The 18,397-nt window shown below is 39.3% G+C and overlaps 1 protein-coding gene across 1 annotated transcript in view; it reads left to right on the top strand.

Moving 5' to 3' along the window:
* Nucleotides 1-16,099, top strand: part of LOC112458561 (autophagy-related protein 16-1-like) — a 203,064-nt gene extending 186,965 nt beyond the window's left edge. The window contains exon 6 of the mRNA XM_025022251.1: nt 13,269-16,099. Coding sequence (XP_024878019.1) covers nt 13,269-13,365 — 97 coding nt within the window. The 3' untranslated portion in view covers nt 13,366-16,099. The remainder of the gene's footprint in view (nt 1-13,268) is intronic.
* Nucleotides 16,100-18,397: the final 2,298 nt, after the last annotated feature.

The following is an 18,397-nucleotide window of genomic DNA, read 5'->3' as shown; positions in this document are numbered from 1 at the left end:
ATATATATATATAGCGCTGCCAGAGATAATTTTCCGCTCAGTACATCCCATTTTATCGCAATTACTGCTATATTGGATTTTAGAGCAAATGAAAAGCATATTACTCATTGTCAGAAGCTATAAATATTGCAGTAGGTAATTAATCGGATATATTCTTATAGGGCAACTCATAAAATTGTCGTCTTGTCTTTTGACTCCATAAAAATTGATATAAAAGCTCGATCGCACTTCGAGTATTGTAACTCAACTCAATTACAGAAGTTTTCCTTACACCTGTCCGAAGTGTCGGCACGGCCACTAAACGCCACACGCTGCAATTGAGTAGCGATCGGCGTGATTTGTGTAGCTTGTTATTAATAAATAAATGCACAGCAGGATACGGTAACAGTATAGATCATTATTCCCGGTCGGTAGTAACTGACAAGTAACAACATCTCGTAAAGATTACCGTGCCGTATATCAGTCACGCATGCATTTACGGCGATTTCGCCCTGCATTTTACGAGAGGTTGCCACGGTGGTTATAGGAGCATGTAACCTGAAACATCTATAGGAAAGTAGTAAGAATAATATATATATCGCGCGTTTTTCTGCTGCACTGCATCGCGGTAATCCGCCTTCAGTGCCTCAAGTATATTCTCGTAACTTGGCGAGTGTGGCCGTCGCGTATTCCGCCGGATCTTTTCCCCCGCGACTTCCGCATCGAGCTGTTCTATTCCCGCGCGATCTCACATCCGCCGTGGCGCGGAGTTTTCACGCCGTCCGTCTTCCCGAGTTATCTCGCAAGTCTCGCGACCCATCCCGAAGTTCGCCGTGTAAACGTTAGCTCCGCTCTCCCTCTCGCGCTCTATATCGCGGGCGGAACAGATGCGTAATGAAAATTCAGCGTCGTCCCCGGGTGAAAGTAAGTGGTGCGGAAGGATGGAGGTAAACACGTCAAGTGAAAAGAATTAAATTATTCCCCCTCCCTTCCCCTTTGACCTCTCCTCACTGTCCGCTCGGTTCACGTATGTATGTGCATACTTATATCGTTGCGCGCGGCAGTCGCTTCAAGAGGAACGAGGAACCCAAAGTAACCGGCGTCCCGCGACGAGGATCAGGAGCCCCGATTTCATTTTCGCCCGATGTAACGAAGCGTCGCAAGAGAGATCAATTGTCTCGCAGTACTCTCCTTAACTCGATTTCGCTGCCACGGCAATGATCGGGGCCGGTCCGGCACGATATTATATCATTTATCTTCGTCTCTTGTCTTCGGAAGCCGACCGGTGCCCGAGGTCTTTATCTGTTTTTCCCATTCCAGCGGCCGGTTGCTTCCCCTCCCGTCCCCCTCCCCCGCGCATCGGTGCCAGCCGGTCGGTGGTTGGTACGGATATACCCGTCGATTCTCATCCCCGACCACCACCTATTCCCGTCCTGTCTCCCCCCTCCCCCGCTCTCTTCTCCCCTGGACTCCTCTAACCGAGCGGCATTCGTTGATCGTTCCTTTTTCTTTTCCCACCACGTAGCGTTTTGCCCGCCGACCGACGAGCAGTCGTTGATAAAAGCTTTCTGTCAAATCTGACGTGTGGATTTTTATCGCCATCGCGCAAGTAGCAATCAAAATGATCCGTATTACTTTTTCAAGGGACAATACAAATAAATACAAATAAATCTTTAGCTTTTTGCTACCCCCTGTCCCATCTAAATCGAATATGTATTATGGGGTCTAATTCAGGGGGAGATATCTCTTTTGCGTGCAGACGAGCCGCGATGACAGCTAGTAATGACTATCAGTCATTAATTGACTCAAATTGTGTAACAGGGAATCGCGTTTTGTCAAAATCGTTGGCATCAATATAGCGGTAACAATGTTCAAGATATTACGAAATGTTATATTGAAAGACGTTGGATAGATCTCATCGATCAATCTAATGACGCATTGATAATCACAGTACGGACGTGGAATTACCATAAAAGTAAAAAAAAAAGAGAACAATCGTCCGTTCGCCGCAACTTTACCTGGCAACTTCTGAAACGGGCCTCCACGCAATTCCCGTCTATCTGAAGCTTTACAAGCCATTGAGGTATTGCTCGTGAGTTTGCCGCATCATTGACAGTTTAGATAACACTCTCTAAGCCCGACTATCCCATCGCACATGTAGCGCTAAATATGATTATATGGATTCTGCAATGTAATATAAGCTCGCGTTGAATGTTAACACGAGATGATAATCGGATATAACGTGGCGCTGCTGAACGTGAAGAGTATACGCGGAGGCTAAAAGTTTTCTCGCGAATATTATATATATGTATTCAAAAATACATTTCTGTCGGGGGGGGGGGGGGGTCATCGTATTCAGAGGGAAAGTTTAAATAGATTATTTTATTACGAGAGACCATAGCCCGGTAATATAGTTTTTATCCTGGGCGCGACTGATTTAACCCTCCGTCTGTATACGTTTCTTTTTTTTTTGCATTCTCGGAGTGTATACGTGGATCTCTGTCACACTTGACGCTATTTTTCTAAAGTACTAAAAAAAAAATCCGAAAAAATTCAAAAAACATCTGTCTACATTGTATTTGACGATTTTAAAGTCATTTCGATAAACATCGTTTATTTAATAATTTCTGGCAGGCTCGAAAGTTTTACAGTTACTAGCAGATATCGTTTTGCCTCGGACGCCGTGGATCCACGTATACAGACGGAGGGTTAATAAAAAGCCAAATTATAAAAAATGTTGTCCACCGCGGCGCGTCCAATCACGCGGAGAGATGAACTTCATTCTCTTTCTGGATTAGCGCGTGCTCGATAATCGAGGAGCTTTGTTAGCGGTGTAATTGCGGCCGTTACGACGAGGTAGTCATCGGCGTATGCAGCGACCGGCGAATGCGATGCTATGTAATGCGCAATTTATCATGCGCCGTTCGTACGACGATAATATAACGCATTACGTTCGCGGCGTATCGATGAGAGCGGTAGCGAATAACGACTTGAAGCGCGCATTATCCGCGTACAAATTGATAAATCAACGAGAATCAAAAGAATTGCTATCGATTCTCCCGAATTCATGCGACATGTCGTCAACGACACAGGGAGAGAGAATAGGCCAATGGCCGGGAGTATAATAAATACTTTTTGTAAGCCACGAGTGTTTCCGAGCTTCTGCGAGCGTGTTATTCATGGATTACTTATCCGTCGCTCGCGCACGGCCGGGGACGTCGCCACGTCGCATCTTCGAGGAAATCGCTTATATTAATACTTAATAAATTCCGCGTATCCATCGACGTGTCCATTATGGGCACGCACACTATACTCCAGCAAATTGGCCGATGCTCGGTATACGAACATGGAGTAATATTATAATTGCCGTGAAATAAACAAGTTTCAAGTCGCGGCAGACGCACGCGGATGTTAAGAAAATCGGCTTACATTAGCTTGCGCCACGCGCGCGCGCGCGTTGTATGATTGTTTGAAAATATATTATTACACTGCGCGGAGTGTGCCTTCTGGCGTCGTAATTTCATAATCGATATATGCATCACGCCTACCGTATCTTTATTGTATCCCTTGAAACCTTTTTTAAGCCGGACTATCTCTCGCTAATTCACTTTTGTGTCATATAATAATTTTCGACGTACCTCTACTGTCTATGTCTATATTAGCGTTGGATATCGCATCTTTCAGAATTGGTTTTTCTAAAACAATTTTATACATCTTGGTTAAATGATTAGTAAAATATTGGAATTAGAACTCCATTTTGCATAAAAATGATTTAAACTAGAGAGAAATTTTATTATTTTACAGATATCTACAGATTAATCTAAAATGTCTAAATTAAATATGTAGAGTAAGGTAAGTAATTTTTTTGTATACAGAGAAAAAAAGATATTACTTGTCATATAAAATTATTAATATGGATGGGACATTTTTATTTTTCGTGAAAATAACATAATTTTCATTTCTGATGAAAATGATGTCATTTTTACTTTTCGTGAAAATAATGCAATTTCCGTTTTTTATGGAAAATATAATAATGTTTTCATATTATTTCAAAATTTAAAGCTGCGCTAGCTTATTTTCTGGCAACGAAGCAATAGCTCATTTAGATATGAAATACTGGACGAAAATTGGCAAAATTTCCATGTGGCACACTTTTGTGATTTCATGAGCTGGACGATCTGTTCAATCTAGCTTGTTAACGCGATATTATTCACGTGTAAAAAATAATTTGCGTCATATGAATATTACAAAAAAAAGTTTAGCTTATAATCTCGAGAGATATGGCTGCTGCAAGTATTAATCTGCGAATGCATCGTACTGCAAAAGCTATTAACGCGTACACGTGTAGGCGTATAATTACGTATATGTTTTTCGGACAAATAATTTGTCTAATAAAAAAGTAATACTCGATTATACGTTATTTCATTGAAAAATGTTACGATAACAAGTACAGTAAATTCCATCTCTCTCTCTCTCTCCCTCTCTCTCTGACATTTTACGATAGTGTTATTTTTGTTTGTATGCAGCCCGTGCGAGTCAGGAGTAATTTTATCTGTTAAGCTAGCATCCAATTTTGTATGTATTTTAATGACACAAATATTTCCGCCCGCGCCCAGACTTTAATTTTCCAGATAATCTGCCCTATTAGCCACGTAATTTTAAACGTTTAATGGTAAGATTACACCGATCTGGTCCGCACGCGATTTAAGACGCGTGAGCGACGTGATATTAAACATTAACATCAACCGTGTTTGGCTCACGCGAGAGATGTCGAGAAGTCTGTTTTTTTTTTCAGCGACGTTATTGTACTCCATAATTATTTGACGTTAAAACCATTCGAGCTATTAGTAACGAATAATGAGATTACTGTAAAAGAATCATATTTAAATGTTTTGAATTATCGGTTTAAAAGTTTTTTTTCTAACATTTTTAAATTTTTTAAAGTATATTTTAAATATATTTATATAGAAAATTAAGAATCTAAAACAATTTATAGTTATATATGTATAAGCCACATATTGTTTCGTAATCAGTTGACTGAATAAATATTATTACATGTTTATCTATTTTACAGACAAGCTTTCATCAAGTTGTATGAAAAATTCACGAAAGATTCACAAAAGATTCACGAAATGTTCAGTATTCTATTTATAATATTATTTAAAAAATGAGCCTTGCATATTTTATTATAGAAATATAGGGAAACAATTTGTAGAAATTTACTAAAGTACATAATTAAGTGGTTTATTGCTGTGCAGTATTACTCTATAATATTTTTTTCTGAATTAAATTAGAATATTTCGTGCGCGTGAAATATAACATTAGCAAAATATACTATTCATTACGCAAATATGAATATAAGAGGACTTATTATTTAAGAATTAAGAAGAGGATTTATTATTTAACATTAAGAAATTAATGTTTAAATGAAAACGGTAATAATCGCTTATTAATTCCTCACTTTGTGGATTAGACATATTTAATAATGTTAAAAGCGGCATTTTTTTTTACCTTTACCTATTTAATTTTTACCGAATGACTTTGCTGCAATATATTGAATTAAAAGAATTATATTTTTATGAAGTATTATGTTTCTTTTAGAGATATTTAAATATCTTAAAATTATCTTTTATTTAATAAAATAAATGATTTCAAATTTTTAAATGTTCTTTTAAGTTCTCTTTAAAATTAAAATACAAAAATCCTTATTATGCACATTTTGAGTAATATAGAATGTTTATTAATAATACGAATATTTTGAGTTTCTTCTGATTTTCATTATATATTATATCTTTTGTACATGTGCTTTCAAAATGGTGAGCGTTTCACAACGCATTGTCTATACCTTATTACTTTTACCTCATTAGGGTAGAACTCGTCAACGTCGAAACGCAAATTGCTAATGTGTATATAGAAGTGGGAATACGAACTTGGACGAGTTAAAGCGTACCAGCAATAGTTATTCACTGAGTCCAGAGCGGCAGTGTTTAAACTATCGCGCATTCATGTACCCTCACTTGTAGGTGAAAGTGAAGTTCGGACCAAGACATGGCGAATGCAAACTTGGAATAGCATACTACTGGGAATTTCACCAGTGTCACTACAGTTGCCGCTTTTGAATACGTCGCCAAAGACGTCGAACGTCAAACATGAATTGGAAACGCTCGGCGAGCGTGTACTAAACGGGGAAACTCCCTTCCGTCAGATAATTTGGCGACATAATTACTTCATATTTTATTTAATTTATAGTTACATGTTAAATAATGCTTTTGCAATTTCTCTGCATATGTACGATTCAATAATAAAATATAACAAATACATTTGCATACGTGTATCGCGTACATTACATATTTTTAGTCGTAAAATAATTTCATCATTATATATCTTCAATGTATTAATGTAATTTATCCTTTTATGATTTATTAATAAGAATAAAATATTGACGAGGTTATTCAAACGTGACAAATGAAGTGTTCCCGTCCGTACGTTAATACATTTGACATTAATTAAATGATACAAACACAGTTTGCAACGACGTGCTTTAAATAATGTCGCTCAAACGGGAGGAATTTCTGCGGAATTATAGTGAATTTTCGAATAGCCAACCTTAACCGGATTAAATCTGTAGTTTCGGAAACTACAGAGACGCGCGTATGCCGAATATGCCAGCGAAATTTATGGGAACTAATTTTTTCGCCGTAACTTCCGCATGTTTCGACCAATCATAAATCCATTTGTCGCTGAGTTCGATTACGTTCCGGCTTCTTTTGAAATTCGGAATTGTTTTCGTGCGCTGCCGGTGCTAGGCAATGCATCTGAAATTTATGACTCAATACAGCGTTCATCAATAGCTAGTTATATGATTAGTCGACCCAACATTTACAGAATTTTCAAATATCTACGATTTACGCGCTAGTGACGAAATAAAATCTGCTGTTTTGTATAATTTTAATCCGTAAAAAAAAACATAATCTAGACTAGAGAAAGAAATAAAAAAAAGATGTTATTGTTTAATAATCGCAGCTGTATACAATGTGGTAACTTAAAACTTTGAAAAATTAGAACGAGGGTGATAAACGAGGGGGCGAGTTAAAGTGGGGTTAATATTTGAACTACCACTTGAAAACGCATGAAGCTTAATAGCGCACCTAAAACCTAAAATAACAACCGGGAAAATCCAGCGAAAGAAAGTGGTCTCGCCGCGCGAGATTACTGTATCGTAGAGCAAACGGAAACACACGTGGGAAACGACGCGACGCCGACGGTGCCCCGGCAAATATCCGTGCTTATATCCGTTTCTCTGTATCGCATGTTTAAGAACACAGAGTCGCGCGCGTATCGCGCAACGTTCTCGTGATATCAATGAGGCAACGTCGAGAGAGTGCTAATGACGTTTAATGCCCCCGCTTGCTTTTCCGGGATTCTTCACGCGAGGCTGCGTTCTTGGCAATCATCGAGAGCCAAGCTGTCGGAGATGTGGTCGGAGAGGAGCTCTCTCTAGGCGCAAGGCCGCGTATACACGCGCGGCCGGTTGAACGCGTGTCCTCCTCATCTTTAAATGGCAGTTATACTCGCCATTCGCCCGGCTATCGCCGTCGTGGTCGTCGTCATCGTTTCGCGTCATTTGGCACGAGAATAACGCCGATCTAATCGTCGCCTGTATTGTCGCTCGTTCCTCTTCTCGCCCCTCTCCCCGCCCCCTTCCTTCATCCCTATACGAATCACAGGGTGCTCTTTGCCAATGAGCGCACCATTAAGCGCCACTGTTCGCGGTCGAGCGAGCATTCGCGACCCACGTAGATTGATGGTGAGGATTCACGATCGTTTGGATAATTAGGCGAGGGATACTCGCGAAATTGTGCTATTTTGTTAAGCCAAGCGCCCCGCGGCCGAGTCGCTTTGTCCTCTCGCTATGTTCCGGTTAAATACTCGATCGTTAACAAAAAATACAAGAGAAAGAAGGGAATATTACGATAGCGATATTACGATTTTATGGTCATGCCTGAGGTATTGTAGCCGGCCAATACAATATAGTTCGATAAACCATTATTTTTTTTTTACGTTATATATTCGGCATTGTTTACGGTCAAGTGAACAGCTTTTATCGGTGTAGTGAGTAGTCTCGCAATGACTACTTTTGATATTAAATCAATCTCTCTCTCTCTCTCTCTCTCGATTTATTTTTATTTATCTATAAAAATTGGTACTCATTGTCAGTTCTACTCGCTTCCATTGTACCGAGTTTTTACCTATTGTATATTGCATTTGCAAACACGGACGTTCAATTGCTTTTTACAATATGCACTTTTCAAAACACGGTTTTAGATTACGGACCGCTGTCCCAGCCGCGGTCTCAATTATCTGCGCGATTTTATAAAATTACATATTATTCGTTTTTGCTTTACCACAACGCTGTGTCCCGCAAAGCCCCTTACATTTTCATTTGCAAAACAAAATTATGTCATCTCGTGGGCTTGAGTTTTTGAACGAGTTCGTAAGTGATGGATTAATGTGCCGAGCACAGAACTCCCCGTTGCATCCCGTGTTTCATACCTTTTCCTCCTAACAGCAGCCCTCCGCATGAAAATCTCGAGTCCCTTCGAGCCTCTCTCGCATCGTTCAGCCGTTCTCATGCGTCTGATTATTACATTCCGCGTTACGTACGTTAAGATCCCCCATTTTATTGCTCCCACACGGAATTTATCGCTTCGAGTGTACATCGCTGTGTGTCAACAGGTGGCACACATCATTTTACATAGATATATTACGCGAAGTATGCGCGAGAAACGTGATAAAGAATATGTCATCTAATGATATCGTCCTATCAAGTTGTGACACTTATGTATATATTCAAATTTGCTATCGGTTCTGGAGATGCTTACAATATCTTCACTTTAATTAATAATAGCACCGCTTAAATTTATTTTGATAAACAATATATATTGTATGTGATATATAATGGAATAGGAAGACTTTTGAATGGGAACACAAAGATATGTACCACTTAGATTTCATTTTTTTAAAGTAGTTGCACAATTATTTTTCAAAGCAATATATGTATTTTCTTTGCAATGTCCGCAATTTAAAGATTTCATATCTTTTTTTTTAAATATATGTCATTTGGGTTGAGTTAGGTAACATCATTTTGTGATATAATAATTTTTTGTTAAGGAGAAATTAAAACTACTACCACTTAGGTTGGATTTTTGAATTTACAAAATACATTGCTTGTACTTGGTGCCTTTTTTTTACCTTTATAATATAACAGTGTGATATAATGTACAATGTACAATGCGATATAATTATATTACTTTATATAATGCACAATATCCTCTTTAATTAATAAAATATCAGAATCAATACTATTTTTATTGTCTTCGATTCGATTAACACCGTGTAAAAAATTAATCGAATCGATGTTGATGCGCGATCTCGAATGCCAATGCCTTCCCTCGATAATTGTTTGGTGATTCATGCTCTCTGTCCTCCAGCACGTAACAACAAAGCGCGGTCTTGAACACGGAATTCTGCGGGAGGATCTCATCCCAATTTCATTATCAGTAAATCGCCGCGATCTAATTATTGCAAACTGGTATGCATTCACAATGAGGCGAAATTATTTTAATTATCCCCCGGTTTGTCTGACGACAGACGAGCGCGCTTCACTTTTACGGTGGTGGCGCGAGCAGCAGCGTTCTGTATTGCTTTCCTTTCGTTAAATGATACCTCCGCCTTTTCACCTCCCTCGGCCTTTCTCCTCTTCCTGTTTCAGCTATCCGCTTACGTTTCGCATAATCCATCGCCTCGGGTTAAAATCTAAAATCCACAATTACTCTATCTTCCCCCTGTCTCTCTGTCTCTCCTTCCCTTTTCCCAGGAACGTTTTACCATCCTTTCTAATCTTTTCCCTCCCTTTATCCCGCGTCGACGGAATATGAGGCTTTAACCGGCGTTTGTATGTTAACTCTGTCATTTGCAAGAAACGACGGACAAAAATGCTCCCGCGGCGTACATTTCAAAGACTCGTAACGTTCCGTCCATCTCTCGCCACGTCTATCTCACGCAGCCCATCCACTTTCTCATATACTCCTACGTTCCCCCCCTCTCTCTCTCTCTCTCTCTCTCTCTCTTCCTCCTTTTTCATAAAAATCTCTTTCTCTCTCGTTCCCGATCTTTTTCCATCTGTCTCTCGCGTTGGCTTTGCGGCTGGATGAAAAAAATGAGTGGGCGGAATGGAATGGCGGGGAAGGGGGGGAGAGGGAGGAGATGCGAGGAGGCGGACGCGAAAGTGGCGCATGGAAGAGAGTGGAAACATCGTTCGCGAAAGCTTATTTCCAAGCTCCTTCGGCAAGAACGGATAGGTCTCCTTTATCACGCTCGCAATATACACCACCAAGGTAGCGGCTGCTCCGCAAAGGTATCCCGGATACGGAGCACGCTGCTTTTAGAAATATCGTTCCCGCTAAGCGACGACGCCGGCGACGACGGCGACGACGACGGCGCACTCGACGGGCGGTCGTCGCGACGCACTCGTGGGGCAACCGCTTTTTCTTGCCCCTCGCGGTTGTTGTTTCTCACCGCAAGTATAAGCCCCGGGCTCTTCCTCCGTTTGACGGCATCGAACCCTCCGCGAGGGAATAAACGCGCCAGTCAAACCGTGACAGAACGATACGTCGCTTTTTACGGTTTAACCGTGTTTCTACATATTCGCCCGCTTAACACGTTGCATCGAGTGACACGTTTCTACTCCCGAATGCAATCTGCGAGTTGCCTTCGCTGGACGTGAATGAAGCCCTACGCTTGAATCGGATTTACGTTAGCGTTAGTAACAAAAACGTAATATAAGATGCAACTATCCTGTCCGGAGGCTCATCTCGTTGTGAAATTTCATCGAATAACGAACTTATATAGCGCGCACTACACAGATTACAGAACTTCATTAACCGTATACGGCCGGAAAGTTAGGTAAACGATACGTTTAATTTCCAGGCTGGCTCTCCGAACAATGACAACGAACTATCACGTATTCTCTCTCATTACGTCGGCACTGATTAAACAATGACGATCGAATATCAGATTGTCTTTCATTACACCGTAACGAATAATCAACGTATCGATTAGCCGATGAGGAACTGATGGATGCCGGTCGGTTTCTCTACAAAGAATTCACATGTGAGTCGAGTCATTGAAAACAACGGCGACAATCGGCAATCTCATATGAGCCATCGGCCGAATGAATGTCAGGTCGTTCAATTCGATTACGATCTATCCGCCTGTTCTACTGAATGCGCTTTGTTATTCGTAGAATTACAAGCAAATGTAGCAAAAGCGAGTCTCTAGGATCTCTCGACTCACCGTATTGTTTGCTCTAGATTTATTGCGTTTTGAATGCAGTTATCGAATTACTTTTTATGAAGCAAAAACGCGGGCGAAGCTTTGACGCGATTATAGTTTTATTACGCTGTAATTAAGTGCCTTAGAATTTCGCTTTACGGAGAAATTTTTAATCTACGAGGAATATATCTTTAAAAAGAGATCGCAACACTAGAATTCAGAGAAGTAATAAAGCTAAAGTAATATAAAACAACTATCGCTTGATTACATTATGTAAAATGTATTCCAACTTCTGCTGCACTTTTAACAGACTCGCGAGCATTTGGACTTTTTCGCTCACGAATGCTCGTAAAAACTGTAATCATAGGTTTATAGCGGATTCCTCTCCTCCAGGGTGCCTTCGTACCTGGCCTTTGCCTCCACTCGCGAAATATTCACTTGATTTGTATACGTTCGCAAAGGATTTCTCAAACAGTATTGCTGGAGCAGAAGGCATGCCATTTTCAACACGTTTGTCCTCGGCGTAGAAATACCCTTTTACGATTTCGACCCTGCGAATCACCCCTCGGGAATTCAGGTTTTATAGACTTTTCGCCGCACGAGCGCAGCCGGCTCGGACCAGAAAATTACGCGGCACCGTATTCCATCATGTTCAAATGGTATCTTTAATGAAACGATTTAAAGCGGCCGCGAGGTTTTCCTACGTAAGGCTCCAGCCGCAACACGCAAATCATATTTATATTTGACCCATTTGCCGTTTATTACCGCGATCGTGCCATTTTCCATTTTATTTCTCTTACCACGGTGCTCTTCAGAGGAGAAAAGACGAAGAATTAAATTGCATAAAGTTCAAAAGTCCGTCGCACGTGCGACGCACAACATTCCCGAGCGTTTTCCCTGGTTGCCCTTTTACGCTGTACGAGGCGTTTCCGTAAAGATAGCGAAATAATTGAGAGACCCTTACGCGCGGCAGCGGCGGCAAAATAATTCCAGGTCGCCCGGTAAGGAAATTAGATTCACCAGACGAAAGTTAGGAGGCGAAAATGGAAAAAGCTGGCTCTAAAAGCATTTGGATGTAACTGTTTAAAGCTCGCTGCTCTACGCGCCGATTCACAGTTTCGCAAATCCGCTCGAGCAAATCGGGCCATTGGCTTACGATTTCTTCTTTTCCCCCTTTATCCTCTTTGCATCTATTTTCGGGCAAGGCACCGGAAAGTCAATAACACTCAATCGTATATGTTAATCAAATTTACAATTTTCTGTGTACCAAGTTCACGTACATATTTGTGCGGTATATAATAAATAATTATAATCGTGACATATTTACAATAATGGACGAGTTAAGAGTGACACAAATGATGAAATAAATTTGGTTGCATCGCATAAATCTCGAAACTATTTTATTTTTCAAAGAGTATCAAAACGAATTTATTTGGTTTGAATAAAAAAGATCTCCTTCGCTTTGGGAAATATTCGATATTGATAGGCAAATTCCTTTCAATTTATCTCATCTATTCGATATCGTTCATATTAAGCACCCGGTTTTAATTTTTTACTTCTTCAAACAAAGTTTTCGAAGTACCTAATATCAGTTTATTTTTTATATACATTTCATTTTCTGACCTATCTATATTTTTACGATTTGAAAGCAAGCGTTTATCAAAATAAAATATTTAAGAAATCACCGGTGCAGTTTAACTATACTACTGTATGTATAAATAATAAATCTATACTGTATACTGCTGCATGTACTTGATAAAATTCTTGATTTGTCGATATTCGTACTTAAAAAAATGATGATTTTATTACTGTGATTTTTTCCAATAGAATTTCAATATAGAGATAACTATAACAATAAAGCAATAACTGTTCGCTACGTTAAAAAGTTGGAAGAATTTTAAGGTAAGAATGCTTCAGCAATGACTATTAATCGTTTGATATTTAAATATGCGCAGGGCAGCGGTAACGGCCGTGTCTTGGCATCCGCACGGCACGTATCTGGCGTCCGTCGATCGCGCCAAGACGGTGATAATTTGGGGCGACCACGTTTGACAGGAGGAGTGATCCCGGGACAGACGACTGCTGTTTCACGCGTGAGGCGCTCTCTCGTGCCGTTTTCACGTTTCAGCCGTGTCTTTCTCGCGGCCCTCGTGGAAATGAAAACGGACATGCGCTGCTCGCGATTCCCGTCAGCAATCCCGCGAGAAATCACCCGGTGGGCGCACCCGGCGGGATAATAATCAAAATCATCGGTCGGTTTGGCCGCGCGGGTTGTAAAGCCTTGTAAGGACGCTGTTCCGAAGTTGTAAAGCGCAGACATTTCGCACTGAACAAATCCGCGGCGGTGGGTTAGGGACTATTGTACATAAAATTGCACTTATTGTTACTCCCAGGTTGTAAAGATTCCCTATTTAGAACAGTAACCCTGCGCGCTACGGCCGTGCCGCACCGTCTATCCCCCCAAAGAAGTTTTAAGAAATTATCGTAGTAACTGGTGTTTCTCCGATACTCACTTATAGATATCTTTAAGCTTTTTTTTCACTAACTATAAAGGACACGGATTGCGTGTCAATTGTCTGTACGGGAAGATTTCGTCACTTTCGCAATTGAAAGTCTATACGTGACATCCATGGTGCTATGGCAAAGTGTTTGCACGGGTTGACGCTTGCACGGATTTAATCCGCAAGGTATACCAAATTTATTGTTTCCCTTTTTTTGCCCCAGAAAAAGTCAATTATTATATATTGTATATTATATATTTTTTAGAAGAACCGAATGTTGTTAACATTTGAATCGCGATAAATGATATTTTTCGGCATATAGGGTGAGATAAAGAGATAGTGCTAAATACAAATGAAAACACGCTAGATTTGGATGAGATTATTTCCCCAGAATTAACTGTGCATTGTTATTAGAAATGAATATTTGCACAGAGAAGTAATTAGTTTATTTTCGTCGTAGCATTCTGTTTGAATATTGAGAATTATTTTAGATATCAGATAAATCTAAAGATTCGATTTATAATGCAAGATTAATTCTGATGGAGCAATCTCAGTTTAATTTGTGGCACTATAATTTGATTTGTCGCTAGGCTCGCAGCATTACGGAAACGACATACGTCTCAATACAAGTCTGATAGAATGGAAATCAGAATATAGGGATTAAGCAAACAAGCACAATAACGATATTGATATTGATATTAATTAATTAAGCATGATTTGTATAATTAATGTTAAGAGATTATATGCTAATCGAAGTTGATCGCTATTTTCATTAATGAATGAGACCGATTGGCTAATTAAAATTGTGTACTTGCAATTTTTTTTTTTGTAAAGTAAATCACATTGGATACTAACAATAAGCCTTAGAGAAAATAAGTATTTGATCGAAGAGATTTCATAGAGAGTGTAATCTAGATTTCTACAACGTCACACTTTTGCTTATTATAATTACAATAGTTACCTAACTGTTTTTAGTGATTTTGATAATTATAATTTGTCATATTATACTAATCTTTGTTGTATACATTATATACTCAGAAATAACGGATTTATTAATGCTCGTATTCAGTTTTATATTAATTAAATAATTATCACACAGATTTTTATCACCTGCAAATGCTTTTTTATAACTTAATTTTTTTACGGAGCTCTTCGATCACTGTTTGATATTTATTATAAATGTATTTGCGTAAGTGATATCTGAAAAGCAGCGGCTTGAATTTAAATTTTATGTATACTGTTCTGTGTATCACACACATTATAAGTAGTTAAATAATTAAATAATTCTTTGCGCTTTTATGTACCATGTATAATTAAATCATATAACAAATTATCACAATACTTTTTTATTTGCAATTTGTAAAACCGATTGGCTTCCAATTGTCGTACGAAGAATTGGTCATTGATTTGCATTATATTAACCAAAAGTTTCATTTCTTAATATCGAACGTTTTTGTCTTTCGGCAACATTTTTAAAGTAAAAATAGAAATTACTTCAGGTAATCTTGTTCCAAAGGACCATTATTTCTTGTCAAAATTTTTGTTTAACAAGAAAAATCACAAAACTGTTACCTCTACAATTCCATATAGCTATTATATTTTGATTTGTATGAACAAAGTTAGGTAAAATTTCAAGTAATGAAGTGTTTACACATTTGAGAAGTTTCGCTATTGAATTTCAAGTTATCTCAAGTTAAATCAATTATATTCGAATATAATTTATTTAACCTTAAGATTATACATTATATTTTTGTAAATGTGAATTATACACTGGGTCTTTGGAAACTAGCCGAACATTTTTATACATAATTCTAATAAAGAATATATATATTATTATAATATTAAAATTCAAGTATCTATGTTATTTATAGTTTACTAAACTAAAAAATACAATTGTTGGAACAAAAAAAAGCTTTCAAGAATGCTAGCAACTTTTACATGAAATTTTCGTTGGATCGTACAGACATGAGTGTAATGAGTGGATAACATTTTTTCATATTTTACAATCATTTCATTGCATTTCATCTGATAAATGCAAACCAATGATCATGCCTCTTCGTCATTGCAATAATAACTATCAGCTCGCGTTTCGAGCGAACAACCAATTGCGTCCAAAGTATTGTATATGATTTTAATACTGTGCACTTACACCTCATTTTCGACTATTAAATCTACACACTGTACTCTGTATTTCTTCTGTATACAGTAACAACAATTAGCCGAAATATGCTATATACATTGTTCATGCACATATGTAAATATATATTAAACGTTCCCCTCTTGTATTTTGTAAAAATATGGCTCGTTTTCTATAAATACCAATTATTCCAATAAATCCTGATTAATCCTAAATTAATCCTTTTAATCCTACTTATCCCGTGCATTTCAGCAACTTTTGAGTCAATTTCTCGATAACAACAAAATATATTATTTATGGTAAGTAGGTAATAAAAGTAGTAAGCATACGTTATATTATTTATACAGAAACAATGACGAACGTTGCATGTACAATAATAAAAAATTAACGTAGATATATTTCAAAATGTCGCAGGAATTTAACTACTATAAGTACGCTTGATTTAAAGTATGTCAATATTTAACAGCCGCGCAAATTTGCCGATAGTTCTAAATCGACCGTGCCATTTCAATCCTATTTTTCGCGTTATACTTTTTATTCAAGACAAGTGGCTCGTTCACCACACCCTAATCCCGGTTTTCGCTTCTAGCTCGTCTCTTCGATAGGTGCATGTATAACAGCCGGAGTGCACGTACACGTATACTCATTCACGTACGTATGTACGCGTATGTATATCACGATCCCCCTCACAGAAGCTCGCCACAGCATTGCACAGCAGCCGTGTATCTGACAGTACCTAACGTGCTTTCGAAAGCGCTCATTAGTCACTGAAATGCGGTCACGAAGTGACAACTCGCACGTGGAATATTATACGCTCCAAGAACTTGCATCGGTACTCATATCGCGCGGCTCGCATGCTCATGCTCGCGCCGACACGTCTATCTCTTTTCTCGCCCTCTCTCTCTCCCTCTCCCTCTCCCCCTCACTGTCCTCCACCTCTGTTTGTAACTTTCGTATTATACACCCTTTGTCCGCGATTCGACAGTTTCGACAGTTTTGCAATGGAACGTGAGAACGCGCGCGGCAGCCCGGTCGACCGTCCGAGAGAAAGCCGCTTGCAAACGACGTTAAAGTTCGATCGGCCGGCTGCATCTGGGACCATCGAAAATTTTTCTACACCCTGCTCCTATACCCACCCGTACTGTTGCACGCGCGTACATCGTTTTACGTTCTACGAAACGCGCGCGTACACGGTCTCGATACGTTTTTATTACCGGTGGATCCCTCCTGGCAAAACCGCGCCGCGAATCCGCGCGTTACGCGACATTGATGGAACAGTCTCGTCCATTTTTGCGGATTAGAAAGTTTGCCGGGTCCCGGATATCGGGAACAATGTCGTCTATTTACCCGGGGAAGAGGATCATTTCCGAATAATTAATGCATCGAATTACATCGTGAAAGTTAGTGAATCGAGCTTACATCGATACGTTATATTGAGAGATCTCTTTTAGCGCGAATTAACGGACGCGGATTTTCGTTCGTCGAACGAAAACGGAGAAGTTGGAAATTATCCTCCTACATCGTTCCCGGAAATAATTATCCGCGCGCGCAAAATGTTACTTTCTAAAATCAACACCTTTGTAATGCATTTATTTAAGTATCGTGTTTCGCTTCCTCGTTTCTCTGATACCTATGAGGAGAAGTACCGTTTCTACGATTACAATCCCGCGTACGTTCGCCTCACTCTTAGGCCTAACCGACGTCAAATGTCCCTGTTAACGGTCGTTTATTCCGAAGATAATGAGGAAGATGTTCGTATAGGGCCCCCGGAGGAAAGGAAATTGTGTGTACGAGAGAGCCAGGGAGAGTGACAAATTAACTCGCGCCTTGACTTCCGTGAGATTCAAATCCTTCCTCTCCGCTATACGCGAATAGATCCGCGGCATATCACCGGAGGTGGAAAACCTTTACGGAAATGCCGGTCGCCCAAGCCAGGTACAAAGTTTAAGCGGAATATTTAACCTCCGATGTGAGAAACGTCTTTCTCACATGCTAAAAACGTTTCTGTATACTTTACCAAACCCGTGTGTGTTTAACGCTTTGATTCGCCGCGATCCGTCGAGCGCGAGGTTCAGTTAAAAATTGAAATTGCGGCTACGTTGTGCTTGTGCGAAAGCCGCAGATTGTAACGCGATACGTGAATTCGAATTACGTAAAAGAATTTTAATTTTGTAGATGCCGAAATTATAGTATTTTTTAATCCGCGTTGGCGAAAAGTTGAAAAACGAATTATTGAAAAGGTTATTATAAAGTAGAAAATTACTTTCGATATAATAAAAAACTGTTGATAACGTGTAACTCAAAAAATCGCAGAGGAGTGTCCAATTAGGACGCTAATGTGTCGGGAAGCGACGGAAATGAAGCGGAACGAGGCTTCGCCAATAATTTTCGAGGCATGCCGTCAATCACTGTACCGTACTTTCAATGGAGATCGGTTATTTACCTG

This window comes from Temnothorax curvispinosus, unplaced genomic scaffold, assembly GCF_003070985.1.
Source record: "Temnothorax curvispinosus isolate PA1 unplaced genomic scaffold, ASM307098v1 QBEX01008992.1, whole genome shotgun sequence".
Lineage (NCBI taxonomy): Eukaryota > Metazoa > Arthropoda > Insecta > Hymenoptera > Formicidae > Temnothorax > Temnothorax curvispinosus.
The sequence above is the reverse complement of the archived record's forward strand: the minus strand, read 5'-3'. Positions and strand labels throughout refer to the sequence as shown.